The sequence below is a fragment of the Equus quagga genome, chromosome 11 (genome assembly GCF_021613505.1).
Source record: "Equus quagga isolate Etosha38 chromosome 11, UCLA_HA_Equagga_1.0, whole genome shotgun sequence".
Lineage (NCBI taxonomy): Eukaryota > Metazoa > Chordata > Mammalia > Perissodactyla > Equidae > Equus > Equus quagga.
In genome coordinates this window covers 74,782,012-74,809,451 of record NC_060277.1, presented here as the reverse complement: position 1 = coordinate 74,809,451, position 27,440 = coordinate 74,782,012, and the positions used below count along the sequence as shown (strand labels likewise).

At 37.4% G+C, this 27,440-nt stretch overlaps 1 protein-coding gene across 1 annotated transcript in view; it reads left to right on the top strand.

The window, feature by feature from the left end:
- The first annotated feature begins 1,438 nt into the window (after window positions 1-1,438).
- The window catches only part of NLK (nemo like kinase), a 168,269-nt gene continuing 142,267 nt past the window's right edge, over window positions 1,439-27,440 (top strand). Inside the window, exon 1 of the mRNA XM_046676920.1 lies at window positions 1,439-3,039. Coding sequence (XP_046532876.1) covers window positions 2,582-3,039 — 458 coding nt within the window. The 5' untranslated portion in view covers window positions 1,439-2,581. The remainder of the gene's footprint in view (window positions 3,040-27,440) is intronic.

Here is a 27,440-nt window from a genome sequence, read left to right as displayed (position 1 = left end):
AAGGCGGGAACCAGATGGTGTTGCGCTATTTAAACTTATTGACTTTATTCAAGGGTAGGGGCATGGTCAGACTTGTATTTTTAAAAGAATGCTATGCTCTCAGTGGAGGATGGATTAGAGGAGAGCTAGCCTGTAGGCAGGGAGATTCGTTAAAGATGTCAGTGATGTGAGTTTGGGTAATACAGTACTGTGCTAACTGGGGAGAAGATGGGGTGTCTAGAAGTATTTCAAAGTGTTTAAGACTTGATGATTGATTAGAAGGGGAAGAGTGGGCAGGCAAAAGAGGAATCATAGACGATCTCCAGGGTTCTGAGTGCAGAGTTGTAATAAGGATAAGGATCTGTAAGCTTATTGTTTCATATTTTAAAAGAAAAGTAAATTCAGATGAGTGAGGTTATGTGAAAGTGAAAGAAATGTTATTTTAGTAAGAGTTCAATGACAAGAACTTATTGACTTAGAAAATACAGGAGAAAACTGTCATTTTTGTGGTTAAGTGTATTACTGTCGTTGTTTTAATTTGTATGGATAGCCTTATGTCCACTGAGAGTGGATGTGAGTGCTGGAGATAATGCCTCTTTTTGCCAAGATCAGGATCAGCCATGGAGAACCAGCCTTGGGCTATGAACCATCAGTCTACTTAGTTTCTTCTATGACTATTTTCTTTAGTAACCTTGGACCTTGCAGGTTCTCAAGCTCAACACCCCTTTTTGCTCATCCTATTTCTCCAATTCTTACATCTTAAAATGGGATACTAGATTGCTCCTGTCAATAGACCAGCGATGATCTGGACCCCGCCTTCCTTGTCTCGGCCCCGCCCCTTTTCTTTAGACCACACCCCTTTATTTGGCCCCGCCCCCTGAAGAGGTCGTCGCTGATATGACAGCGAATTCTCCACAATTCTGACCTATAGGAGATCTGAAGGGTGGGACCGAGCTCAATCTTTTTTTCCATTTGTCAAATCAAGTGTCTATCTGGCCCCAGTCCCGTCCCACTTCATCTTCAAGCCAAGGATTGGTTGCTCTGTTCTTGGTTCTCGGCTCCTGATTGGTTCTTTCATTCCACCCTCTCTTCCAGCTTTTGCAGGCGGGATTATCACGCAGCTTCCTGCTCCTGCCAAAAAAATAAAAGAAGAAAAAGAAAAGAGGAGAGAGGCAAATGAAAATGTCACGGAGACCGTTGGTTTTTAATTCGCTTTTAGCCTTGTCGGTCAGGTCAAACTCTGCCTTTTGATTGGTCTTTCTCTCTGTCCATCGCGGGTCGGAGGCGGGATTTCCCCAGGAGACCCACACCTTGTTGCCACTGGTCGAACAGTGCGCCTGTCTGAAGCTCCCGGCCCAGGATTGGAGGCGGACGCGGACAGGTGGGCGTGGATTGGCCAGGGCAGCCGGTCAGTGTGAGGCGGGGGCGGGGCCTCGGCGGCTGGTTGCGCGTGTCCGCCGCTGGCTCCGCTCTATCCGGCTTTGCTAGGGGAGGTGAGTCCGGCCGCGGCGGCACCGGCGGCTGAGGAGGCGGCGGCTGAGGAGAAAGCGGCCGCAGCGGCTGAGGAGAAAGCGGCCGCGGGGACGGAAGCCGGGTGGGGGGGAGGGGGGGAGACGGAGCAGCCTTGAGCCCTGCGGGGGCCGTCGCGCTGGGGGGACCCACCCGCTCTCCCCCCCAACCCTCCTCAGCAGAAGCAGCCGGCGGCGGGGGCAGGAGTCAGCCCGCTTCCGACTGCACCCCGCCCGCCTCCCGGGGCGCGTATTCTTTGGCCCCGGGTCCCTGAGCTCATCCCGGGGCGGTTCCCTCTGGGCGTCCGAGAGCTGCCCACCTCTCTTTCATTCCTCCCTGCACCTCCTTACCTTCACTTTGCCCCGGTTCTCTTTCTCCTCTCCGTCCTGCCCTGTCGCCTCCTCTGCTCACGGTCCCTCCTGCCTCCTTCCCTGGCTCTTTCCTGTTCGGGAAAGTTTTGTACCCCCCCCTCCAATCAGGTCAGCCTGACCAGGAGTAGGGGGAGATGTAGGAAGGCCTGAGAGTTCGAGGCGGGGGGGAGAGCTGGTTTCCCTGAAAATTTCCCCCTATCTTTTAAAATTTGGGGTGGTTGGAATTTTTTACAGTTGTATTTTTGAGGAGGTGGTAGGTGTTTAGAAAAGGATGTGGGAATGGAAGGGGTAGATGAGTCAACCCTCTTACAAGATTCCAAGGGTGGTGTGTTACCTGATCCTTTTCGTGTGTGGAGTTCAGGGGGTCGGGAGGTTTGGCCTTTATTCCCACATTCAAAGTTGGAACCTCCCCCGAAGTAAGGATGGAGTTTTAGTACCCACTTGTGGCAGGAAACCTGGGGGGAAGGGGTCCCTTTTTCCTTTTTCTTTTCTTTTCCTTTTTTTATGTTCTTTTATTTTTTTGGCAACCCACACCCTTCCACACACGCTCACCCCAAAATTAAACACCACGATCCTCTAACTCGTTTGGATTGACTGATGAAGACATAGAGCCAGTTCCGCTCCATGTTTTTTGAGGTGGAGTGAGTGGTTTCTCTTCATTTTTAAATGGCCAAATGACAGCTTGACCCAGTTTGCTTTCCAATCAAAGGGCATTTTTTTGAATGTCTCTTTGTGGCGCAAGAGCCAACGCAAAAATGATGGCGGCTTACAATGGCGGTACATCTGCAGCAGCAGCAGGTCACCACCACCACCATCACCACCACCTTCCACACCTCCCTCCTCCTCACCTCCACCACCACCACCACCCTCAACACCATCTTCATCCGGGGTCGGCTGCTGCGGTACACCCTGTCCAGCAGCATACTTCTTCGGCAGCTGCGGCAGCCGCAGCAGCGGCCGCAGCTGCAGCCATGTTAAACCCTGGGCAACAACAGCCATATTTCCCATCACCGGCACCGGGTCAGGCTCCTGGACCAGCTGCAGCAGCCCCAGCTCAGGTACAGGCTGCCGCAGCTGCCACAGTTAAGGCGCACCATCATCAGCACTCGCATCATCCACAACAGCAGCTGGATATTGAGCCGGATAGACCTATCGGATACGGAGCCTTTGGTGTCGTCTGGTGAGTATCATAGGAAAGACTCAACGTCTCGAGGTTTCTTATGGTTGTGACTGGGAGAATCATCTCTCGTGGTTTTCTCCAGGTTGACCCAAGTGGAGCAAGCTTCTCAACTCAGTTGTAGGAAGCCACTTACCCCGGCTTAGGTGGTAAAGAGGCCTACTGCGTTGGCTATCTACGCTTACACTTTCTGAGTCATGGCACATTTTGGTGGAGCACCCTCTGATGAGTAATACACAAGAAGTTTGCTGTCTACCAAACTTTTGGTTAGAACCTTAGCAAGCCACTGAATGCAGGATCAATAGATGAATGTATGAAATGCTTATTCCTCCAAAGACCTTGGTCATCTCTCATGTTTGATTTAGTTTGAAATCAGTTGTCCAATTGTAGCAAATGTCACAGCTGACCCAGACTGGATTCCTTATGATAGCCTTGTCATTGGGATATACTTTGCTATCCTTCCCGTCTTTTCGTTGCTTACTTTGTGATCTTGATCCCCAGAAGGAAGATAGGGTTCTTACTTGAACCAGTTACGTTGTTGCTTGAGTGGTTTATTTTAAACCATAAAGCTACAGTTGGGAAGTATGTAGCTTTAGCCTTTTGATAAGAATGCATTAAATATAGCATCACACATGAGTACCACAAATGAGGTCAGTAGACTGTAGCTATGCAGTGGCCCACATTCAGTATAATGTTTTAGTGTTATTTAGTGTCATTTAGTGCCTCTTAAATTGCTGTTATCTGTTCGTTGGTTGCTGTAGTAGGAAGTATACTTTTTAAACATATGAAACTACTCTACTTTTGCTAGTGCTAGGATATTTTTGAAAGTCTAAAGGCTTCTTATGTGCAACACTTCGTCTATTTACCCTTCTGATGAAGATTAGTAGTTTATAATAAAAGGTATTTATCATTGTAGGGTCCTATTCCTATCAAAACTAGAGCAAACTGAGTTTTCTTCCCAAGGATTAAGTATTCTGGTGTGGATAGATGAATTGATGTTTTCAGTGCATTCGAAAATAGATTGTTGTTAACATCTAGAAAAGCTCCCATAACCACAGGAAAATGAACTCTTTGGAACTAGCCTGGTAGATATCTCCTTTTGTCATTGTCTTTCAGGCTGTAATTGATATGAGTATCATGTTTTGCATTATATCGGGCCATCTTTATTTTTATTTCAGATTTTATCGTCTAGGTTACTGAGTGATCTGATATTTTTTTTAACTAGTAGATTCCGGTGTTTTCCCAGCTAGCTCTCCATGGAGGTTGCTGCTGCAGCGCTCCCTTCTCCAAGGTGTGTGGGATTTCCTGGTGGGAAAGAGTGTGGTCAATAATGGTGCCTCTTCAGTCGCTCTGCTCAGGGACCTGCCTGTTCCTGCCTTCCTCTCTTCCCTTCCGTATCCTATCCTCAGGGATTGCACTGTGAACTTCCATTCCTTGCCTTACCCTTGAGGATTTCAAAGCTTGAGGGATAGGGGGAAGGGTGGGCAGGAAAAAGGTTGTTTCTTGCTTTAAATTTTGTCATTGATTTACTGAGAATTTGTTTGGATTTTCTTAGACCTGGATGCTTTCTTTCTTTTTAGTGCTTTGCATCCAGTGCTAAGAATGAGATACTGACAGGGAAATGGGTTGCAGCGTTCTTGACTATATTCTAAAGGTGTTATTCACCTACATTTTAATCAAATGGTGCTCTGACTTGTAAAAGTTTTAACTTCAAGTCGGTGCTAAGGGAAAGGATTTTTTTTAAAGGGGAGGGAGGAGAGGAAGTGGAGTGCTGAAACATCTCCCACAGCAAACGTTCTGATAGTGGGTATTCTGAATTACCAATATATGAAAATCCGAATGTGTTTCATTTGAAACCATTCTAGATTCTTTCATTGGTTGACCCCTTTTGCCCCCTGTGGACTTCATTCCATGCACTTGAAGTACCTCCTTCTGCCTACCATCTTCTGTCCTACACCAGTTGTTTTGTTTGCCTTATGTCACTGGCTACATTTGTAAGCCCCTTGAGGGTAAGGACTGTGTCTACTAGAGAACGTTTTTTTTCACCTAGTACAGTGCTGGGGCATCTGTGCTACTTGGCTACTTGATCTCCTGGTCAGGTCCTTCTTTGTTCTTTAACCAAGTTTTTCTCGTTAGCTGCGTTGAATGTTTTTATCAGCTGTCACAGGTGAAATAAAATTTGGCATGAAAAAAGGGGAAGAGTTCCAGGTGTGTATTTTAGTATGCAAATGGTTTTCTATTTTTGTATTTACATATTGATGACTTGCTGTCTGAATTGATTATTATATTTGGAATTTAACTGCTATATGACCTGAGTAAGATTGTTAAAACTAGAGATTTGAACACCAAACCAGAGTGAATTTGCACTAGGATTCTGAAACCTAAACTAAAGATATTTTTAACTAACTGAACCAGAATTTTTCTTTTTAATTTACAAAGCACCTAATGAGTCTGAAAAAACTATTTTCTAAAATGATTAAAATGGAACGTAGAAATATTCTTCCAGCGATACCTCATTTGATTCAAAGCACCATGTAACTACTTGGGCATTATAAGATTCACTTAGATTCAAATATATTTAATGTATTTTGCAAGTATTTTTCTTCTGACATAGCATATGAAAGGGAACTGTATCTGCTCTCATTTCTTTTTCTGGACATGCACCCACTGGTACTAACTGATGGCTAAAAACGTTGCTTATAATTTTGAGGGATATTGTTGTTCCTCTATGTGGACAAGGAGAGATATTTGTAGAAGTGATACAGCATTTTGCTATTCAGATTTGTCGCTAAACAGTTTAGTCTACCAAGCTTGATTTATCTTTCTGCTGAATTTAACTAGTGGAATAACTTATCAGTATTGGACAGTTGTGTAAAACTGATGAATTACTTGTTAGCTTGCTGGTCAAGATGGTGCTTTGACAGTTCAATTAAGGTTTCATTAACAACTGTCTGCTGTGTTTTATCTCAGAGAGTTCCACTTTACCTGGTAATATGATCATGGGGTAGCCTAAGATACATTCATTGCCACTGATAGAATATTGTTCATGGGTTATCAAAGGGTCACGTATACCTTGACCTTCTTTATCAGATATCAAGCCTTCCAAATGCCTATATGGACATTTTCATGATGCAAAACCAAAACACAAAACCACCCAGAAACAGAAACCTCAGTCATGTGGTGAGGATATTATAAATACCTTTTTGTCTGTAGTTCACATTTGCCAGAGGAAAATAAGTATGCTGTGCTTAAAGATGTGACAACTTTGGGACAAAGAGTATTCCAGTATAATACTGTAATTCAGGGGCTCATGAAGTGTATACTTTAGAGAGTTGGAGGAAGTTAACCACATGGAGAGAGGTTTGAGGACTGCTAAACCTGGGCAGTTTTGACACTGGCAACCTAAAATATCATAGATTGAATTAATGGCACATTATTGCCACCTTGATAAGAGTGAGTCTGGGAAAACCTTCTACTCTATAAAATTAGTGTTTTTTACTTATCTGATTAATTGAAAGATCAAAGAACCTGTGATTCATTTGGTCTTTTGCCTTTGTCCTCCAAGTAATGTTGGAAAACTTGAATTTTATTAGTCTAATATTTTCAGCAGGTTGCTTTAAGTAATTCAAAACATAAGCATCACTGTAGTGATACTTAATTACTTACTAGCTGTGTGATCTTGATAAATTGTTTAACCTCTCTGTTCCTCATCTATAAAATGAGGATAATAATAGCACCTGTCTCATAGGATTGGTACGAGAATTAAATGAGGTAATCCTTCTAAACCAATGAATACATTGTCTAGCACAGTAAGCACTCAATAAATGTTAGCTGTTTTTGTCATAGTTACTGTTGGTAGAAAAATCAAATTGTCGTGTTAATGTGCATGGAAGTGGCTTCATAAATGGTCCGATTTACCAGGTGAAATCAACATGCAGACTATTTTTGGAGACATGACTTTAAATACCGTGGAGTGTCCCCTTAGTTGTACTATTTGCCAGGGAGATAAGGAAGGTTGAATTTAGAGTTGGGGGGGATGTATTCTGTCCTGTTCTCTCAATTAGAAACAAACACATAAAAATTGTATAATATACAAGTTTGTGTGGACTTGATAGGTGTTCTAGTTAGATCATTTGCACTGTTTTAGAAAGTATTATGGATTTACGTACTGAGAAGGAAATTAATTTTTTCTTCTCAGGATATAACAAGTGAAGGACATCCTCACTATCAAAGTTCAGCTTTAGTGGAAATTCATTTTGCTTGTTTGGATGAAAATGTGTGAATAGCTAAAGAAGATCCCAGTGAGATGGGGGAAATATGTGTGACTTAATGAAAAATTATTCACTGTAAATCCTTATGTATGGCGGAGATTGTCGAGCTTGCTCATCTTGTGAAAATTAGAGGCATCATTTTTTTCTGATGTTTTCTCTGGTCCTCCTCCTCCTCCTCAAATAGCAAACTATAATTTGGAAAAATGGGGAATGTTTTTGGGATATGTTTGGGGCAAATCCTGGAGTTAGTTGCATCAGAAAGAGTAGTATACTAAAGTGTATTTTGTTATTAACTGTTAACCTATTTTACAGGTTAAGAATCTGTAGTATTGAGAAGTTTCTCTATCAGCCAAGATTAACAGCCACAGCTGGATTCTTTGCGGGGTCTGCTTTGTGAAAAGGGCTTCGAAGAAGCAAAGCCTGCACCATAAAAAGGAAACGGTTGCTCTTCTAGACATAACAAAGCATCCGTGTGAAACCAGAAATGTGGAGATCTATATTGTTAATTTTAACTACAAACGAACTTACTTTTAGAAACTGTAGTTTCATGGTCATAGAGTAGAGAAAGCAAAGAGAGTTAGAGAATAAAGTAACACAATCTAATGATATCGAACTGGTTTCTTGGCAATAGAAACTCCACAGTCTGGAAGTCGTTTTGTACTTAGGCTCCTGAGAAGATTACCCAAATTGTATTCGAAAACCAAAAATAAAACAAAACCACAACACAAGAAACTCGTTTTATTTTTGGGGAGAAATTTCATGTTACACTGTTGAATATCAGCTTAGAAGAAGAAAGACAAATATTTTTTATTAAAAAAAGACATTTCAGAAAGAATTGCCTTTTCAAACAAGCTGAAACAACAGTATCCCTTGAAATTATATACGACATTTTTAGCCATCAATTAGTACCACTGGTGCAGGTCTTGAAGAAGAATTGGGGGCAAATATAGTTCCCTTTCTTTTTCTTTTTTTTTTGTTTTCCCTTCTTCTTCTCCACAAAGTACCCCCCCTCCCCCCGCCCCAGTACATAGTTGCATATTCTAGTTGCAGGTCCTTTTAGTTGTGCTGTGTGGGATGCTGCCTCGGCATGGCCTGATGAGCAGTGCCAGGTCCGCACTCAGGATCTAAACTGGAGAAACCCTGGGCCGCTGATTTGGAGCGCGCCAACTTAACCACTCAGCTACGGGGCTGGCCCCTATAGTTCCCTTTCATATGCTATGTTAGAAGAAGAATATTTGCAAAATGTATCAACTGAATATTGTTTGAATCTAAGTTCTGGGGCTTTACCCTCAAAGCATAGGCAACTATAGAAATGTTCCTTGATATAAAAAGCTGTCCTCTAATGGAGTATTGGAATGTTTTATTATCTTCACAACTTGGAGCATTAGAGTTTTCACTGACTTCTATATTGTAGAATTGAGTGGCTATTCTTGGTGGTTTTTATTAGATTTGTTGATGATCCTGGCAGTTCAAGAATCAACTGTTTATATACTGTATATTTCCTTAATATGCTGATTGGATTTCTTTGATGGAAATTGTCAAGGCCAGAGAAACTTTTCCATTTGTCATCCAACCAAAGAGAAAGAAGCCATTGGGTAGAAGCATTATAAGATTATATTTGGGTTTTACTTAGGATTCTCTGTGCATCCATAATACTCCAGTGAATTATTTGTTGATTGGGTCATCTAGTGCAGATGAACAATGATTTCCTAACTAAAATAGCTTGTCAGTTTGATCCTCTTGTTGCTTGGGGGTAACACAGAGAGTGCCTGAGGCAATAGTTGTAATACTGTCAATAAGCATGTGACAAGTCATCATAGACATAGTAGTTCTAAGGTACCTAGCAAAGAGACGTTAGAAAAAATTCTGGCACTGGCACTCTGGCATTATGAAAAGATGACTTCTAAGGAAACTACATTGAGTTGAGCTTTAATAGTTGTTATTGTGTGAGTAGAGGGAGTGTATACAGGGATGTCTGCCATTGATCATGATTGATGCTCTTTACCTAAAAGCAGTTTCACATCTGAGTTTTGAATTAGTTTGCTGGTTGAATCATATCTACTATCAAAAAGTAGAAGGTTTTGATATTGTTGGAAATCTCTAGTCAGTGCATTTTTATTGTCAACCTGCTATGGACCAGCACTATTGTAGGCACTAATGAGGATGTTTAGTTCTAGAAATAATTTTGCAAACCTCTACCAAGCTTCTGCTATTATCTGTTCTGTGCTTGGTACTGGGATATAAAGATGTCATAATATTGTCCTGAAGGAGCTTACAGTTAAGTAAACAGTGTGAAAAATGATACATCCCTGCTTTCAGGGAGTCTTGATGGAGAGTTGAAACTAAATTTGAAACCGTTAAATAAAAACATGAGAAAATATTATTTTCACTTGTTCTTAGAATACTCATTTATTGTGTGTTGACTGTTGCCAGGCACTGTGCTGGATGATAGGGATTTAATGGAGATTATGATCTAGTGGGGGAGAGAGTTTTGTAAGTGAATAATTATAATTCATTGCCATAAATGCAGCAATACAGATAGTCCATGGATATTATGGGAACATGAAGGAGGGATTTCTGTGGAAAGTGTGGATGCTTCCTAGAAAAGATAATACCTCAACTGAATTTCAAGAATGATCGAGTCAACTAATGGGGAAAGGTATTCTAGGTGGATGGGGCCATATGCAGGAGACTCCAGAACTGGAGTTGCTGAAATATAAAATGCAATGCAGGGGGTGATAGGAGATAAAGGTGGAGATGCAGGCTAGGGCTAGATCCTGAAAAGGTTGGACTGTCCTGCTGAAGAGCTGAGACCCCATTGGTACTTGGGAGAGAAAACCAAAAAAATCTGACTCTTTTTTGAAAAAAGCACATATATACGTACACCACATGAACAGTTATACAGCATATGTATGGTATTAAAATTTCATTGGAGTCGGGGGGTGATTAGGGAGAAAAATGTCTAAAAACACTCTTGAGGAGGCAATAATGAAAAAGGTTGAAACACTGGGAATGGCAACCATTGAAAGTTTCTAAGTAAGGAAGTGATTTATTCAAACTGATGGGGTTTTTTTTTTATTTTTTAGATATATAAATAGAAGAGTAGAGGTAGCTGAGGTCTGAGCCTTAGGGAATGTTCTGTTGTAGGTGGAAGAAATTATTGGAGGTTGGATCTAAAGGGCAGTCAGATAGAAAAATGTGTTCGTAGTGATTGACAACCTACGCATGGCAGAAGATTGTTAGGAAGATGGGAGTGATTTTTGATGCAGATAAAAAAGACAAAGAAAATGAGGGTGGAAAAAAGGCCATGGAATTTAGCAAGTAGATCATTGATGGCATTCGAGAGGATGATTGTGTGTATGATATTTTTCCCTCTGATGTATATATATGTTTGATTCTAAGGAATATCTTAAGTATAAGCAGCACTTTTATTATTAATAAAATTCTCCTAAATCCTGTTTTTATTTCTAGTTGAATAGTCCAGAGAACTTGATGGTTATCATGTTCAAGGTGCTGTTTCCTTGGGAAGAATTTTTTTTTAATGGTAGGATAATAGAATACTAAACTAAATTTGTTAGGAGCCAAGGTTCTGGTCCCCGCCTTGCTGTCAACAATTCTATGACCTTGATAAGATTATTTAAATTTTCTGTCTTGGTTTCCTCATTTGTAAAATCCTGTGTTTCCTAAATTTCTATTATAAAATCACATTAAAATTTGTAAAGCACATTTTAATTGTAAAGCAAAAGCAAAATTTGTAAATTCATGGCATTATTTGTGGACATGTAGAGTCTGCTAGTGACTACCAGACAACTTTGTTCAGGACTACTGATGTTGAATAGCTTCTAAAGTTGTTTAAAGGAAGAATGAGATAAATGTAACCCTGTTCCAGTGTGATAACTTTCATAGAGTTTTCAAATTTGGAATCAGATTTTAAATGTGCCGTTTGTCCAAGAGACTTATTTTCCTATTACTGACTTATCGGTGAGGATTATACATATTGTGGTTCAGTTGTGAAGAGCCTGCCTATTTGCAAATGGGCAATTAATTCCTTCTTACATGTAAATTTGATGCTATTTTCCTGATAGTACGTTACCTTTTTAGTGCTTTAGACTTGCTTGCTTTCCTAAATACTTGGAGCAGTGATTTTTAAATAAAGTCGAATATTAAGTATTTTGGTTTTTTTTGTTAGTAATGATTTGGAGGCCAGTGCTTACATTAACTAGTAAGTTGATTTAAAATGTTTTGGTTTTTTGGGGGGAATCTCTTTTATATTCTGAATTTGGGTAGGGAATTTACTAGTTTGCAGACAGACCTCCCAGAAAATAAGCTGTGTCACAGCTTTAAGGCTGTAGCAGTTCAGGGTGTACAATGCCCAGAGACAGAGAGGGGGCGTGACTTCCTAAAGCTCTTTCACAATAGGATGGGAGCACTTTCACAGAAGCCCTCAGCAAACCCATAGCGCTGCCCAATAGATATATAATGCAAGCCACATACGTGATTTTAAATTTTCTAGTAGCCACGTTAAAAATGTAAAAAGAAACAGGTGAAATTAATTTTAGTAATATATTTTATTTAACTCACCATATCCAAAATATTGTCATTTCAATGTTATTACTGTAAAAATTATTAATTAGATATTTTACATTCTTTTTTTGATACAAAGTGTACAAGATCCAGTGTGTATCTTAACGCTTTCAACATGTCTGGATTTGGACTAGCCAAATTTCAGGTGCTCAGTAACCCATTATGACTGCTGACTACCTTATTAACCAGCACAGTTCTAGAGTCTCTTTGGCCTTTATTGGATTGTATATTCATTTCTGAACCAATCACTGTCAGTGGAGATAGGATTACTTTTGGAGCAATCAGGTCCACCCCTGGACCTGGAGATGGAGTCTGTTTTAAATAGGAGGGATGAATTCCAGCATCAGATGCTGGGAAAGCAGTCATTAATGACCAAGAACGAATTCATCTAACTTATACCAAACTCAGAAGAACTTGACTGGGTACATTATAGGGCAAACTGAAATAGTGTTCTCTGTGGAGAAGTTGTCCTGCCTGCCCTGAATTATTTGGAGTATTTTCCTTTTCTTTTCTGAAGCCTTGTTTGCCTAAAGTAGCAGAAGGTAAAATTGGTACCTGATCCTTGCCATGTTTGCTTTCCTTCCCAGTTAGATCAGATATCCCCCATTGATTTCTTTTCTTTCTTCTCTCAGTGTTGTGGTTTTGTTATCTAGATAAAGTTCTCAGTCTTGCTTTCAATTTAAGTAGTTTAGAGCTCAGTTGTGTCAGGCAGCAAACCCCTTACAGGGGAATGGACAACACAGAAACTTTGTTTATCCGTTCATTCCTTGACCTAAAATTCTTGCTCTGAGCTACAGAGAAAAGGTGAAGAGAGACATTTGAACAAATACATAAAATTAGTCATTTGACCCAGATTGCAGCTAATTTTTTTCTTTCCCGACTGCATGGATAAAAACCATCCTTCAATTTACATAAGCAGGTGATTTTTCTTACATGCTAATTTTGTTAATGTACCATGGCAGAGAGCTGCAGATTTGCAAATTGTGTAAGTAAATTGAAATAAGCCAGGTGACTTTGTTTCACTTTATTATCTTACCAGTACAGGAGTACCCAAAGGGTACAATTATCTGGTGATTGTCTCATTGCACATCTAAGTTAATAGGCAGCCTGGTGCAAAGTTTTTTTCCCCCCATTTTCTCCTCTACCTCCCTCTCTTTGTAATTTTTTAAAATAGGAAACTGTCGATTTATATATTTACTTTGACAGGGCTAGAAATTTAGTAATACAGATGTGGGGAAATTTGAGCTTTATTACAAGTAATCCTGAACCCATAAAAATTGGCAAGCAATGTGGATACTGTACAGAAAAAGGGACACATGTATACTTGGTTTGGGTTTGAATTGCCTAGGAGAATTAGGTGAGAACCTTCAACCAGGTTTAATTGGTTGGCTTCCTCTGTGTTCTTATCCCAGGTTCTGCATGTCATAGTAACTGGGGTTATTGCGATGTTAATTGGGTGTGTACTAAAGCCAGTGTTTAAAATATTGATGTGTATTCTTTTAAAAACCAAACTAATTAATTACAACACAGTTTAAAATATTTCAATAAAGTAGAAATTTTAGAAAGGTACAACAGTTGGATTTAGGGACTCTTTTCCCAGAAGACTCATGAGGACAAGTAAAGTCAATCAATAAAGCACCTTCTTTTATTAAAACATTCTGATATTAAACTTAGTAATTATCTTAATAAACTTAGATATTAAACTTAGTTTAATTCCTCAGATGTTGTAATATTATTTACCAGAGTAATAGGTATGGAGATTAAATTATACTCCCTGTAGCTTTGAAGTAATGACTTAGAAATGAATCATAATTTTAAGCTAGCAAGTTAAAAGTTTGGCAAGTCTTTTTATCCTAGTACTTACATATTATTTATTTTCAGTGTAAAGAAAAGTAGTTTAGAAGGACTTTGAGAGCTAAAGCAGTTAAAGAATGATCTGAGGAGGACAACTTTTAAGTACAGAGGGACAGTATGGTTTAGTAGTTAAGAGCCTGAACCCTGATGACAGACAGCCTGGATTTAAATCTTAACTCTACCCCTTATTAGGTAAGGGCAAATTATTTAACCTCCGTGTGCCTCCCGGTTGTCGTGTGTAAAATGGTAGTAGTAGTGTATCTGTTTCATAGGGTTGTTGTGAGGATTAAATGAATCAATATATATGTAAAATCTTAGAACTATGCCTGACACTATGTAAATGTTAGCTATCATTGTTACTGGTTTCAGTATAAGTGAAAAAATATAGTACCTCCTTAAAGTTTACTAATGTAGGGCAAATAACCAACAGCTTTTGTATAATTGTTGACAGAGATCAGGTATGTGACTGAGATTTTTTTTTCTGATTAACTCCAACTGTTTTTGAAAAATTCATTCAAATTCTAGAATGCCTTCCAAATGTAAAATTCCCTTTAATACATAAAAAAGAGATTAAAAAATTAAATAATCTCTTTAACTCCATCCTCCCACTCTGTTAATCAAAGTAATAATATGTTTATTGTAGGAAACGAAAAATACAGAAAAACTGTTTGTAACCTACAACTCAAAGATAGCCACTGATAGCATTTTGGTGTATTTTTTTTTCCAATTTTTTTTACCTGGAATGTGTATGTTTGTAATATTATTAGAGTTGGAATCATGATTACATTGTGTATTTACAATTTTGTATCCTGTTTGTTTTACTAACATTACAAAGGTAGATTTTGGCCTTTTTCTTGGAGGGCTAATTTTTTCACGCTCACAAGCCTAGAGCTCTATCAGAAAGGAATTAAGAGTCGGAAGATACTTTAGAATGAGTTTAGTGTAACTGCCTCATTTTGTAAATGGGAAAATTAAGACCCAGAGAAGCTAAGAGATTTGTTCAAGGTCACACAGCTGGTTAGAGGCTGAGCCAGAACCTTTGCTCTTTTGTTACTTTACCAGTAATACCTGTCCAACTTACTGCCTATTGAAAGTGGAGGAAGTGTTCTATAAACGCAATACAAAACAAATAGAACCAAAAACTCTATAAATGAAACCAGGAACAATGCATCTGAAAAAAAAAAAAGAAGTGTTTAGAATACTCTGTTGGTTGCTTTTGTGTGCCAGTGACTCTAGGGTTTCTGGTAAAAGTTTAATGTCACAAGCTACAGACTTTTGGTGGAAAACAACTCAGTCTTTTCGCTTTAAATGTAATTGTGTTGTATATCTGCTTTGAGGATATCGTGCTCCTCCCCCTTTTATTTTTGGAAAAATTTTAAACCTCAGAAAATTTGAAAGAATTATGTAATGATATACCCATAAAATATTCTTCTAGGATAACATTTTGTGACTTTTGCTTTATCTGCTTTGAGGCTATTTCTACAGAACTTGCTGAGACTGGGTTTTGATTAAATTTAGACTTACAATGTTAAGAAATTTATGGTCACTGCATCAACTCACTGTTCCATGTAATAAGTTTTACAAGCTCTCCAACTAGAGAAGGAACTGGAAGTTTTCAAGCTTGTGACTTTTGGAATGCTCTTTATTCTCTTAATACTTAAAACAAAATTCAGTGTGAATCAAATGTGTAACTGAAACATAGACCAGTCAAAACTAGGCTGCAGGCAGAAAAGAAATAGTGCATTCTGCAAAGTTTTTCTTTTTTGTGGTATTTTTCTCAGATTGGGAGTTCAGGAGCATTTTCAAAATAAGAACCTAAGATCTGGTTTCACGATTTTGTGACAGAGTACATGATTGAGGATATTACATCGTTGAAGCTAAATTTTAAGTTACTGTAGTTTTTTTGTTTTTTAAGTAAATTATCCTAATACAGTTACATGAACTGATGAGGCTGTGATTTGTGTCACCCAATTCACTGCTCTGTATTTTTTGGTACCAAGTAATTCCTTTGTTAAACTCATTTTCAGTAAATGAGCCATTGTTTCCCAAAGGGTAATGGTTATTTCTATATATAGCACAAATCCCTAAGAAATAGATTTTAAAGTGTAAAATATTAGTTAGTGATTGGAAAGGGTTGAAATTATCACTCTGTATATCAAGTCACAACTGTGTATATGAAAAGGGGAGCTGCTGTGTTTGCTCCCTAGGCTACAATATGAGATATTATGCTTACTAGAAACCAACTGACAGCAAGTCTTTAAAAGTGAAGTCTTTGGGTTTTGGTGCAAAAAGGGGTTGTTTTATTGAGACTACTGAGCTGTTACATAGTTTCATAACGTAAACACTTAGAATGAAGTAGCTAGAGTTCAAATCTAAATGGCTTGTGACAGGTAAGGAAATACATAGGCAATAGATACTGGTTTACTTGATGTAGTTGATATTGGTACCTGCAGATAAATCACTGACTTCTTAAAGTACCTCAGCAGGAAAAACATTAAAATAGGGACACCCTTTTAGCTGGTGTAGATGTTGAAGATCTAGTTACCAAGGCGTATCAGCTTGTCTCTGTAGGTGGGCAAACTTTAAATAATCAGTTTTGATACCTTGATTTTCTTTTTCCTCTTAAAGTAGATGCTTGTTCTCAAAAGGCAAATCAAAATCAATCTCTGTTTCTGTCTCTCTTTCCCTCTCAGTGCTAATAAAAGCAAATGCTTATAACTACTTGTGACACATTCTCTACCCACTGATCCACTAAAACTGAGGAGAGCTTCAAAGGCTGGGGCAGTGTCTCATTTGCATCTCCAGAGTCTGATAAGGTCCTGGGTGTGTTCTTATTAAGCGCTTGTTGTTGTATTGAAAGTTGCTAATGCTAACTTTGTACGTGATGGTGACTGTCAAAGAAGAGTGCTCTCACTGGCTCTTGCCATTGTGTAGATCCCTATTTCCTCATACAAAGGAGGAATTTTTATGAGGGAACACCAAGAGTGGTATTTAGATTACCCCATGGTAGTGATTTTTGTTTTCTTGCGTTTGGATTTTTTTTTAACGGTAAAGAGCCCTAATCTCAAAATAGTATACAGTAACCAACTATTCCCTGAAATAGTTCTTTATTTTGCTAACTCCTTTCTATAATCTACATAAAGTTAAGAATGCTGTTGAATTGTTTAGGAAAAATACATTCTCAAAGCTGTACTGTGATTTCATGTTAGAAAAATAGAAACTGTGTCCAAAGGTTCATCTAATACGTGAAAACATACCAAAGCAGTCTGTGATGCTAGAACAGAAAAAAAATACATTCAATTCTAAGTTCCTTATTCTCTTCTATAAATTTAGGAATAAATGGCAAATTAGTAAGTGCTAGAGATCCTCTTTAAAATTAGTGAGGAAAGAATGGCTTATTTCAGTGGTGTGCTTGTATATGTTTAACAATAGGATCTCTGAAAAAAGAAGAAAGCCCTAGTTGGTAGGGCTTGCCAATTTCTGTGGTGTAAATATTCCTATAATGGCCGATTTCAGGCTACCAAGATGAAGTCACTAAATGTTGAGTTGGAAAAAGAAACAAAGTAGCACACCATTATAAAGTATTTTCACATACAGATAAAATAGATGTTAAATAACCTTAAGAGCATAAATCATAATGAAATGATTAGGAAGCAATGATTTCTGAGTATTTATTACCTTTGTTTTAAATATGGTTTGTTTCCTTGGAAGTTTATATAATTTGATTTTTAGTAATGGCTCTGTTTTACAGTCATCTTGCAAATTCCAGAAAATGTAACAGTCTCTCAGGAGCCAGTATGAACCAGTTCCAACACACCACTGGTTTATTTTGTATCTTTGTGGGGATATTTAGCCAGTGGTGGGGAAGGATGAAGTTAGATCCATATTCATCATGTACAAAAGTAAAGTCCAAGTGGATTAAAGATTTAAATGTAAAAAACAAAGCCAAAATAAGAAGAAAATGTAGATAACTTTTTATCATCTTGGAGGGAAAAGAGCTTTTTACCTTGGCTTCAAAGCAAGAAAAGAGCATTAGATTTGTCTGTGTAGAAATTTAAGATGTGTGTTTGGTAAAAATGCCTAAAAGAAAAACCAGAAACTAGGGGAAAATATTGGCAACATATATGAAAGACAAAAGTTAATATCTTTAATGTTTAAAGAACTCTTAAAATCAATAAGAAATAAAGGTGAATAACCTAACTGAAAATAGGCAGAAGCTAGAGACGGGCTGTTTGTAGAAGAAGTAAAGTTTGTTTAAAAACATTACAAGAGTCTCACTTTCATTAATAAAGAAAGGCAGAAATAAGATACCAGTTTTAATCTGCTAGATTAACATTTTAAAATAGGCGATAACTCCCCAATTGTTGCAGATGTTGTGGTGAAACAACTACTCTGAAACTTTTGATGATAGTGTAGATGGATAGAGACTTCCTGGGAGAGCACTTTCTCAAAATTGAATGCACACACCCCTTGACTGAAGAAATCATTGAGCCTCGATCAAAGATATAAGGATGGTTTATTTACTGTTATTTGTCATCCCCCCAGATTGAAAGCAACCTAAATGTCTGTGAATAATGCAGTGGTTATCTTTGAAAGATGCTTACAATTTATTAAGTGAAAATCAGTGTTAAAGATTGTCCTCTTAATATAAAAAAATTTAATCATATGTTCTAGAAAAGTCTGGAAGGATATCTACAAATAATGGTTATTTTAGTGAGGTAAACGTATAGAGGATTTTCACTTTGGATTTTGTAATAATAACTTCTTTAAAGAATAACCCTAAGGATGTGCATGATAGTGTCCCTATTTTTGAGTAGGAAGCTACCGCTCAGTAACTTGCCTAAGGCATTGTAGCTAACAAGTGGCAGAATAGGGGTTCCACTCAGGCCTGTGCTCCCTAAACCAGCAAATAAATGTAATATTGATATATTTAAAATATATGTGATGGAGGTTACAAAAAATAGTAAAAAAAGTATCCGTGAACCCACAACCCAGCCTAAGAAATAGAACATAAAACCAGCACTATTGAAGCTGCCCTTAAGCACCTCCCCATTCCACTTATCTGCCTTACCTCCCCAACAAGAGGAAACCACCCTCCTGAATTTTGTGTTTATTATTACCTACTTTTTAAAAAAAATGGCCTTCTTGGGGCCAGCCCGGTGGTGTAGTGGTTGAGTTTGCATGCTCCACTTCAGCAGCCTGTGTTCCCAGGTTTGGATCCCAAGCGCAGACCTAGCGCCACTCATCAAGCCATGCTGTGGTGGCATCCCACATAAAATGGAGGAAGATTGGCACAGATGTTAGCTCAGCAACAGTCTTCCTCAAGCAAAAAAAGAGGAAGATTGGCAACAGATATTAGCTCAGGGCCAATCTTCCTCACAAAAAATAAAAATAAAAAAAATTAATGGCTTTCTTGAGATATAATTCACAGATTATACAATTTGCCCATTTAAACTGTATAACTTAATGTTTTTTAGTATATTCACGGTAAATTTTCATTTTAACTTTAGAACATTTTCATCATCACCAAAAGAAATTTCCTACCCACTAGTAAATCACTCCCCACTCTCCCTGCCCCTGGCAACCATTAATCTTTCTATCTCTATAGATTTGCCTATTCTGGACATTTCCTATAAATAGAATCATACAATATGTGGTCTTCTGTGACTGACTTCTTTCACTTAGCATAATGTTTTCAAGGTTCATCCATGTTGTGGCATATATCAGTACTATATCTCTTTTTATGCCTGAATAATATTCCAGTGTATGGATGTACCACTTTTTGTTTATCCATTCATCAGTTGTTGGATATTAGGATTGTTTCCACTTTTGGGGTGTTTTGAATAATGCTTCCTATGAACATTCGTGTATAAGTTTTATGTAAACATATGTTTTCATTTCTCTTGGGTGTATACCTAGAAGTGGAATCGCTGGGTCATCTAGCATGTGATAACTCCGTGTTTAACTTTTTGAGGCCACAGTGGCTGAACCATTTTCTATTCCCACCTGCAATGTAAGAGGGTTCTAATTTCTCCACGTCCTTTTTAACATTTATTATCTGTCTTCTTGATTGTAAGCATCTTAGCAGGTGTAAAGTGGTACCTCATTGTGGTTTTGATTTGTATTTCCCTAATGACTAATGATATTGAGCATCTTTTCATGTGTTTGTTGGCTATTTGTATATTTTCTTTGGAGAAATGTCTATTCAAGTACATTGCCCATTTTTAAATTGGGTTCTTTTTGTTGTTGAGTTGTAATTTCTTCATGTATTCAGATACCAGTCCCTTATCAGATAGATGATTTGCGAATATATTCTCTCATTCCGTGGCTTGTCATTTCACTTTCTGGATGGTGTCCTGTGAAGCAGAAAAGTTTTTAATTTTGATGAAGTCCAATTTATCTATTTGTTTTTTGTTGCTTGTACTTTCAATGTCATATCTAAGAAGGTGTTGCCTAACCTGGGATCATGAAGATTTACACCTGTATTTTCTTCTAAGAATTTGATAGTTTTAGCTCTTATATTTAGGTCTGTGATCCATTTTGAGTTAATTTTTGTATGTTGTGAGGTAGGGGTCCAGCTTCATTCTTTTGTGTGTGGATATCCAGCTGTCCCATCACCATTTGTTGAAAAGATATTGTTATTTCCCAATTGAATGGTCTTGGCACCCTTGCTGAAAATCAGTTGACTGTAAATGTAAGAGTTTATTTCTGGATTCTCAACTCTTTTCCATTGACTTATACTCTCCTTGTGCCAGTACCATACTGTTGATTACTATAATTTTGTAGTAAGTTATGACATTGGGAAATGTTAGTCTTCCAACTTTGTCTTTTCTTTACCATTGTGTTGACTATTCTGGGACCCTTGCATTTTCGTATGAATTTTAGGATCAGTTTGCCAATTTATGCAAAAAATCCAGAAGGGATTTTTGATAGGCATTGCATTGAATCTAAGTCAATTTGGGGAATATTGTCATCTTAACAATATTGTCTTCCAATTCACGAACATGGAATTTTCTTCATTTATTTAGATCTTCTTTAATTTCTTTCAACAACTTTGTAGTTTCAGAGTATGTTTTATGCTTCTTGTTAAATTCCTAACTATTTTATTGTTTTTAATGATATTGTAATTGGAATTGTTTTCTTAATTTCATTTTTGGATTGCTCATTGCTTGTGTATACAATTGACTTTTGTATATTGATCTTGCCTTGCAACCTGGCTGAACTTGTTTTATTAGTTCTAATAGTTTTTTAGTATATTCCTTATGATTTTCTATATACAAGATCATGCCATCTGCAAATAGAGATAGTTTTTCTTTTCCTTTCCAATCAGGCTGCCTTTTATTTCATTTTCTTGCCTAATCTGGGGCAAGAGCAGACATACTTGTTTGTTCCTGATCTTAAGGAGAAGCCATTCGGTATTTCTTCATTAATTATGTTGTTAATTGTGGGTTTTTTGCAGATGCCCTGTATCAGATTGAGAAAGTTCTTTTTTATCCTAGTTTGTTGAGTGCTTTTATCATGAAAGCATGTTGAACATTGATTTTTGAATGTTAAACCAACCTTGCATTCCTGGGATAAATCCCACTTAATCATAGTGTATAATCTGCTTTATTTTATTTTATCATATTTTTGTTTTTGTTTTAAATAGACTTTATTTTTTAGAGCAGTTTTAGGTTCACAGCAAAATTGAGCAGAAAGCACAGAGAGTTCCCGTAAACCCACTGATCCATGCACAGCCACCCCCACTGTGAACATCCTGAACCAGAGTGATACATTTGTTACAATGAATGAACCTACATTGACACATCATTATCACCCAAAATTCATATATTACATTAAGGTTTACTCTTGGTATTGTACATCCTATGGTTTTTGACAAACATGTAATAACAAGTATTTACCACTGTAGTATTATATAGAATAGTTTCATTGTCCTAAAAATCCTCTGTGCTCTGTGTATTCATTTATCCTTCCCCCTGATCCCTGACAACCACTGATCTTTTTACTGCCTCCATAGTTTTCCCTTTTCATGTCATATAGGTGATATCACAGTATGTAGCCTTTCAGATTCGCTTCTTTCACTTAGTAGTATGCATTTAAGGTTCCTCCATGTCTCTTCATGGCTTGCTAGTTCATTTCTTTTTAGTGCTGAATAATATGCTATTGTCTGGATGTACCACAGTTCGTTTGTCCATTCACCTACTGAAGGACATCTTAGTTGCTTCCACGTTTTGGCAATTAGGAATAAAACTGCTGTAAACATCCATGTGCAGGTTTTTGTGTGGACATAAGTTCTCAGCTCCTTTGGGTAAATACCAAGGAGCACAATTGCTGGATTGTATAGTAAGAGTGTATTTAGTTTTGTAAGAAATTGCCAATCTGTATTCCAAAGTAGCTGGACCATTTTACATTTCCACCAGTGATGAATGAGAGTGCCTGTTGGTGTTCTGGATTTTGGCCATTCTAAGTGTATAGTGGTATCTCATATTTGCATTTCCCTGATGAAATATGATATGGAGCATCTTTTCATATGCTTATTTGCCCTCTATATGTCTTTATTGAAATGTCTGTTAAGGTCTTTGGCCCATTTTTTAATCAGGTTGTTCTGATTTCTTATTATTGAGCTTTAAGAGTTCTTTGTTTATTTTGCATAATAATTCTTTATTAGATATGTCTTTTGCAAATATTTTCTCCCAGTTTGTGGCTTGTCTTCTCATTCTTTGATGCTTTATTTTTAAAAGAGTTTTATCGAGGTATAATTTACATGCTATAAAATTCTACCATTTAAAGTATATAGTTCATTGGGTTTTAGTAATTTTATAGAATTGTGCAACCATCACCATCATCTAGTTTTAGAAAGTTTTATCACCACTCCCCTCCCCCCCCAACAAGTTCCCTAAACAATATATTGTTTAGTTTTGCTTTTTGGGGGGCTTTATACAAATGATAAAGATTAAATGGACTTTAAGTATTTGAGCTCCTTAGAGAAAGGTGTAAATAGAGAATGCAGTAACTTAATAAATTTTGGTTCCTTTTTTTGTAGTTAACAAATATAACTAAGAATTGAGATGAGTTGGGGCCGGCCCCATCGCCGAGTGGTTAAGTTCACACGCTCCGCTTCAGCAGCCCAGGGTTTCGCCGGTTCGGATCCTGGGCATGGACGTGGCACCACTCATCAGGCCATGCTGAGGCAACATCCTGCATGCCACAGCTAGAAGGACTCACAACTAAAAAATACACAACTGTGTACCGGGGGGGTTTGGGGAGAAAAAGGAAAAATCAAATCTTTATAATTGAGATGAGTTTGTTTTATTCTTTGTCAACATTTTAATGAATCTTTGAGGGAATAGATGAATAAGAGCCTATGCAGAATCTGTGTACTTAGAGCACGATTGCCCCATTTATTCAAGCTCTTCAAGCCAGAGGAAATGCCAAACTAGGTTAAATATAAAAATGGTTCTATGAGGCATACCTTTTAAATTTCTCTCTGGCTAACTTTTTATGGTGTCTATGATAGCTTCAGAGATACTTGCCTAAGTTTCACCACTTTCTTTACGTTACCAAATAAAATAATTCTTTTCTATTAAAATTAATTGTATTTCTCTTTACTTAAATTGTAATGATTCTGTTATTTTTTTCCATACATATTTTACTTTTCTTTTTCAAGTACATCGTAATATATTTTGAATTCTATGTAGATTACGTCATGTTCACTATGATTCAGTTATTTTTTGAATCTGAGATTTGGGGAATTTCATTTTAGGAAATAACCTCTGAATTTCAATATTGAGCACATGCTATTATTTAAAAACTTCATCCTCAGAATAACTAATTCTTAGCAAAATGCTGTGGGAACATGGTCTATAAGAGATGGTAATAAGAGTAGTTCGTTTTACATAGACTTTCCCAGTGATTCAAGTCGTTGAGAGTTGAAGGTTGAAGTACTGTTTTTCCAGTTTCAGTGTTTTACCATTCTCTAATTCTATGAGGTATTTTTAAAGGGGGTCCATTATCTTATAGTTACAATTGAAAAAAGACGTTTAGAAAAATGATTTTGAACAATCCCAGAGATGATTTTTATCTTTCCTAAGTTATGATTCAACCGTGCTAGTGACGAAGTAGCACCAGCCAATTTGTGTGATATTTCACTATCACTTGAGTTCCTGACTTGGGTTTGAGACTGATATAAGTTATCCTATGGTTTGTCGGGGTGGCAGGGGTGTGTGTCTCTGTACTTCACTGAAGTGTCTAATGAGGGTCCATTCTTCTTCAAAACTAGAAATGCAGTTTATTTCCTTAAAAACTTTATTTTGTGGTCGTAAAGGTAGAAGAGACACAAAGAAATATCATTTCATCTAGTCCACTCAGTTAATGCTCTAGTCATTGATGAGTCTTTCCTTCAGTTTTGCTTTTCAGGAGATATATTGGATTTCTCAAATTATTATAAAATGAACTTTTTAGAAAATTAATGGAATGTAATTTGTAATTTGAGAGGTGATACCTATTGAAACTACATAAATAAGAATAGGGTATTGAAACTCCAGAGAGAGAAAATTATAGATGGGGCAGGTTGTTGGCATTTTTTCTTAGAATTCCTGCAGCGGTAACTCCGTAGTCTGTTGTGGCTTAATTCTGAGTTTTATTGTCCTCTTGCCCTTCTGGCCAAAAGAATTCTGTATCTAATACTAACTTTATGCCTATTTCCTTTCATTTAGTTCTCTTTCACTGAATGTAAATACCATTATTAAGCTTCTTATAACACTTAGAAAGTCTCTGAGGGTGACTGAGGATTCTGAAAGTGAATTTATAGATTTAAAAGAAATTCCTTAACTTATTAAAATCAAAACCTGGAATTGTACAATGTTTTAGGTAAACATTTTAAATTTACTAAAATGTATTGTGGTGTCTTTGGATAATGATGAAAAGTTTAATATTAAAGCCATGTGTGTTGTATAATTAACACAGTAAACTATGATAAATACTTTTAGCAAAAATTATTAAATTATGACAGATTGACAACTGTTTTATCTTTAAGACAATGATTAAGTCACCCCTATCTTTTTTTCTGTTTGTTATGTTGTCAGTTTGGTAACACAACTGGAACAATTTACCCCCAAATAAACATCATGGGTGAGTAATATTAATCTCTGATGATAGCATACTTCAATTATAAAAGTTAATGTAGCCTCCAAGAGGAAAAATATTTTAAAATTGAAGATGACTTATGTGTATACACCATTTTTTCCTCACTCTACTCATTTTCTCATTTCATTTCTCAGAGTTTGGATTTTTAAAACAATTCATTTTTTGTATCTTTCTTATTGAACTTTGTTCTTTACAAAGTATTTGCTAAAATGCTCTCCTGAAAGGGGAGATAATTTTATAGTCTGAAAGTCCTTTTATGTTTTGTCTGTATTTGTCTATATAAAGAAAGTTCCTAGTTCCTTTCTCCAAAGATGTCATTTGTAGAGTCAAACTTACGGAAGACTTCTCCCCGCACCCTCATAAACGTTCAATCAGTAATATGGAACATCTTATTCCCTGCTTTTTCTTCTGGACCTTCTATGACAAATAGGGAATTAGCAGAAAGGAATCATGACAAAATGAGAAACCCTAAGAAGTGCATTTGGAAGCTAATAAATAATTAAACTGAATGAAATGAGAAAAGAGTGTTTATTTACCTGTTGGAAAACTGCAAACCTTGAGGAAAGTTAAGGCAAAAATCATGTTTTATGGAAAATCCTACCAAAGTAATGGGTCTACTCGTTAGCCTTTTTAAGTAGTTTAAATAGCTGTGATTTTACTTAAGTGAAATCACAATTGGATGAATGTCCAGATTTGAGATGTCAAAAATAATTTTCTGAACCTAAATATAGGACTCTGCAACATTTTTTTGATAATTTGGACAATAACATAGAAGGCTTATCAAATTTCCAAATCAATAGGATCTAGGAAAGATGGCTAACATAATAGATGACAAGTATTCAGAGAGAGCACTTATAAGAATAATGTGCAGAAATTGACAAGTAGAAATGTAATAAATGTAATAGGGCTAAATGTAAAGGTCTGAATTTAGAATGATCTTTAATTTAGCAAGCATTTATTGAAGACCTGTGTACTAGGCTTTGAGCACTGAGACATAACAGATCTCTTGAGATAATTTACCTAGATTCACATTCTGCTACTTATTGGCCATGTGATTTTAGGCATGTTGCTTTAGCTCTTTGTGCCTCAGTTTCCCCTTCTGTAAAATAGGGATTATAATGATACCTATCTCAGGGTCTTATGAGAATTAAATGAGACAATACATATAAAATACTTAGTATGATGCCTCTCCCATAGTAAACATTCAATAAATATTAACTGTTTTTATTGTTCTGCATTAGCACTTACCATCTTTGTTTTGTGGAAGAAAACGGAGTGATTATGGTACCTAGTCTAATTTGTGAGGCCAAGGAAGCTTCCCTGACTTATTCCCTACCTTGAAGAAGGTGTGCTTGAATCTTTGTAAGCAAATTACAGTTAAAATACACATCTAGATAGGCACAGGATGCTTGCTGTGGGAAGATAGGTGAGATCCCTGGGCCCTCAGTTTGTACAATTCCAAGGGAACATGTCTAACAGCATTATATTGTGAATGGTAGCCCCTGCAATTATGCAGTGCATTTTTTTGTAATAGGCCAAATTAGGGGAATGATATCTAGGTTAAATTTTGATGGTGAAAGGTCAGGGTATGAGCGGGAAGGATATCTGAGACAGAAGGAATTTCATGTACAAAGTCATGAGGACATGAGAAACCATGGTACCTTTGGGGACCTGGAATTAGTTCATTATGACTAGAGTGAAAGATGAAATGAGATGGATGAGAGTGATTGCTCAGAGATGAGATTAAGAATGACCTTGTTGCTATTTTAATACCTTCAGATTTTATCTGAATCTAGAACACTATTGACTGAGTTAAACAGATGATTAAAATGATCAGTTTTATTTTTATAGTGTATTCAGGCAGTACTGAGGAGAATGGTTTGCAGTGGAATAGGCCTAGAAGCTGGGAGAAGGCAACTGTAGTAGTCTAGGTCAATGCTACTCCTAGTGTGGACCGCAGACTTTATTACAGGCCTGCAGTGGTGAGAGTACCTTTCCATTTATCCTGTAGCTTGCTTGAGGCTCATCCCTAGACATTTAGAAACTTTTGTGGCAGTTTGACTTAGTTCGTGGTTTGTAACCTTTGCTGGACTTCCAGTCTCTCTAGCAAGTCTCACACTTGTCTCAAGTCAGTTCTTTTCTCTACTGCCCACAGCAGCTATTTCAAACTTGTATCAATCTTCTCAAGTTCCTACTCCACCATTTCCTCACTTTCCACAGATGACTTCATCCTCTATTTCACAGAGAAAATAAAGCCAGAGGATGCCGGAACTGGATAACTTGCTGTTCCACCCACAGACAAGTATGTGTGTCAGCATTACTCAGCTTTCCTCCACTTTTCTGCTTCTGGATCCTATTCTCTTCCAGTTTTTCTGAGGGCTTTGTTCCATCTGTCATCTTCTCTCAGATTTTCAACTTCTGCCTCTCTATAGTACCTTTCCCCCTTAGCCTATAAACTTGGTCAAGGCTCACCCCTAAATTCAATCTTTGATTCTCTGAATTACCAACCTAACTTCCCTCTTTCCTTTCACAGCCAAGCTCCTTGAAAGA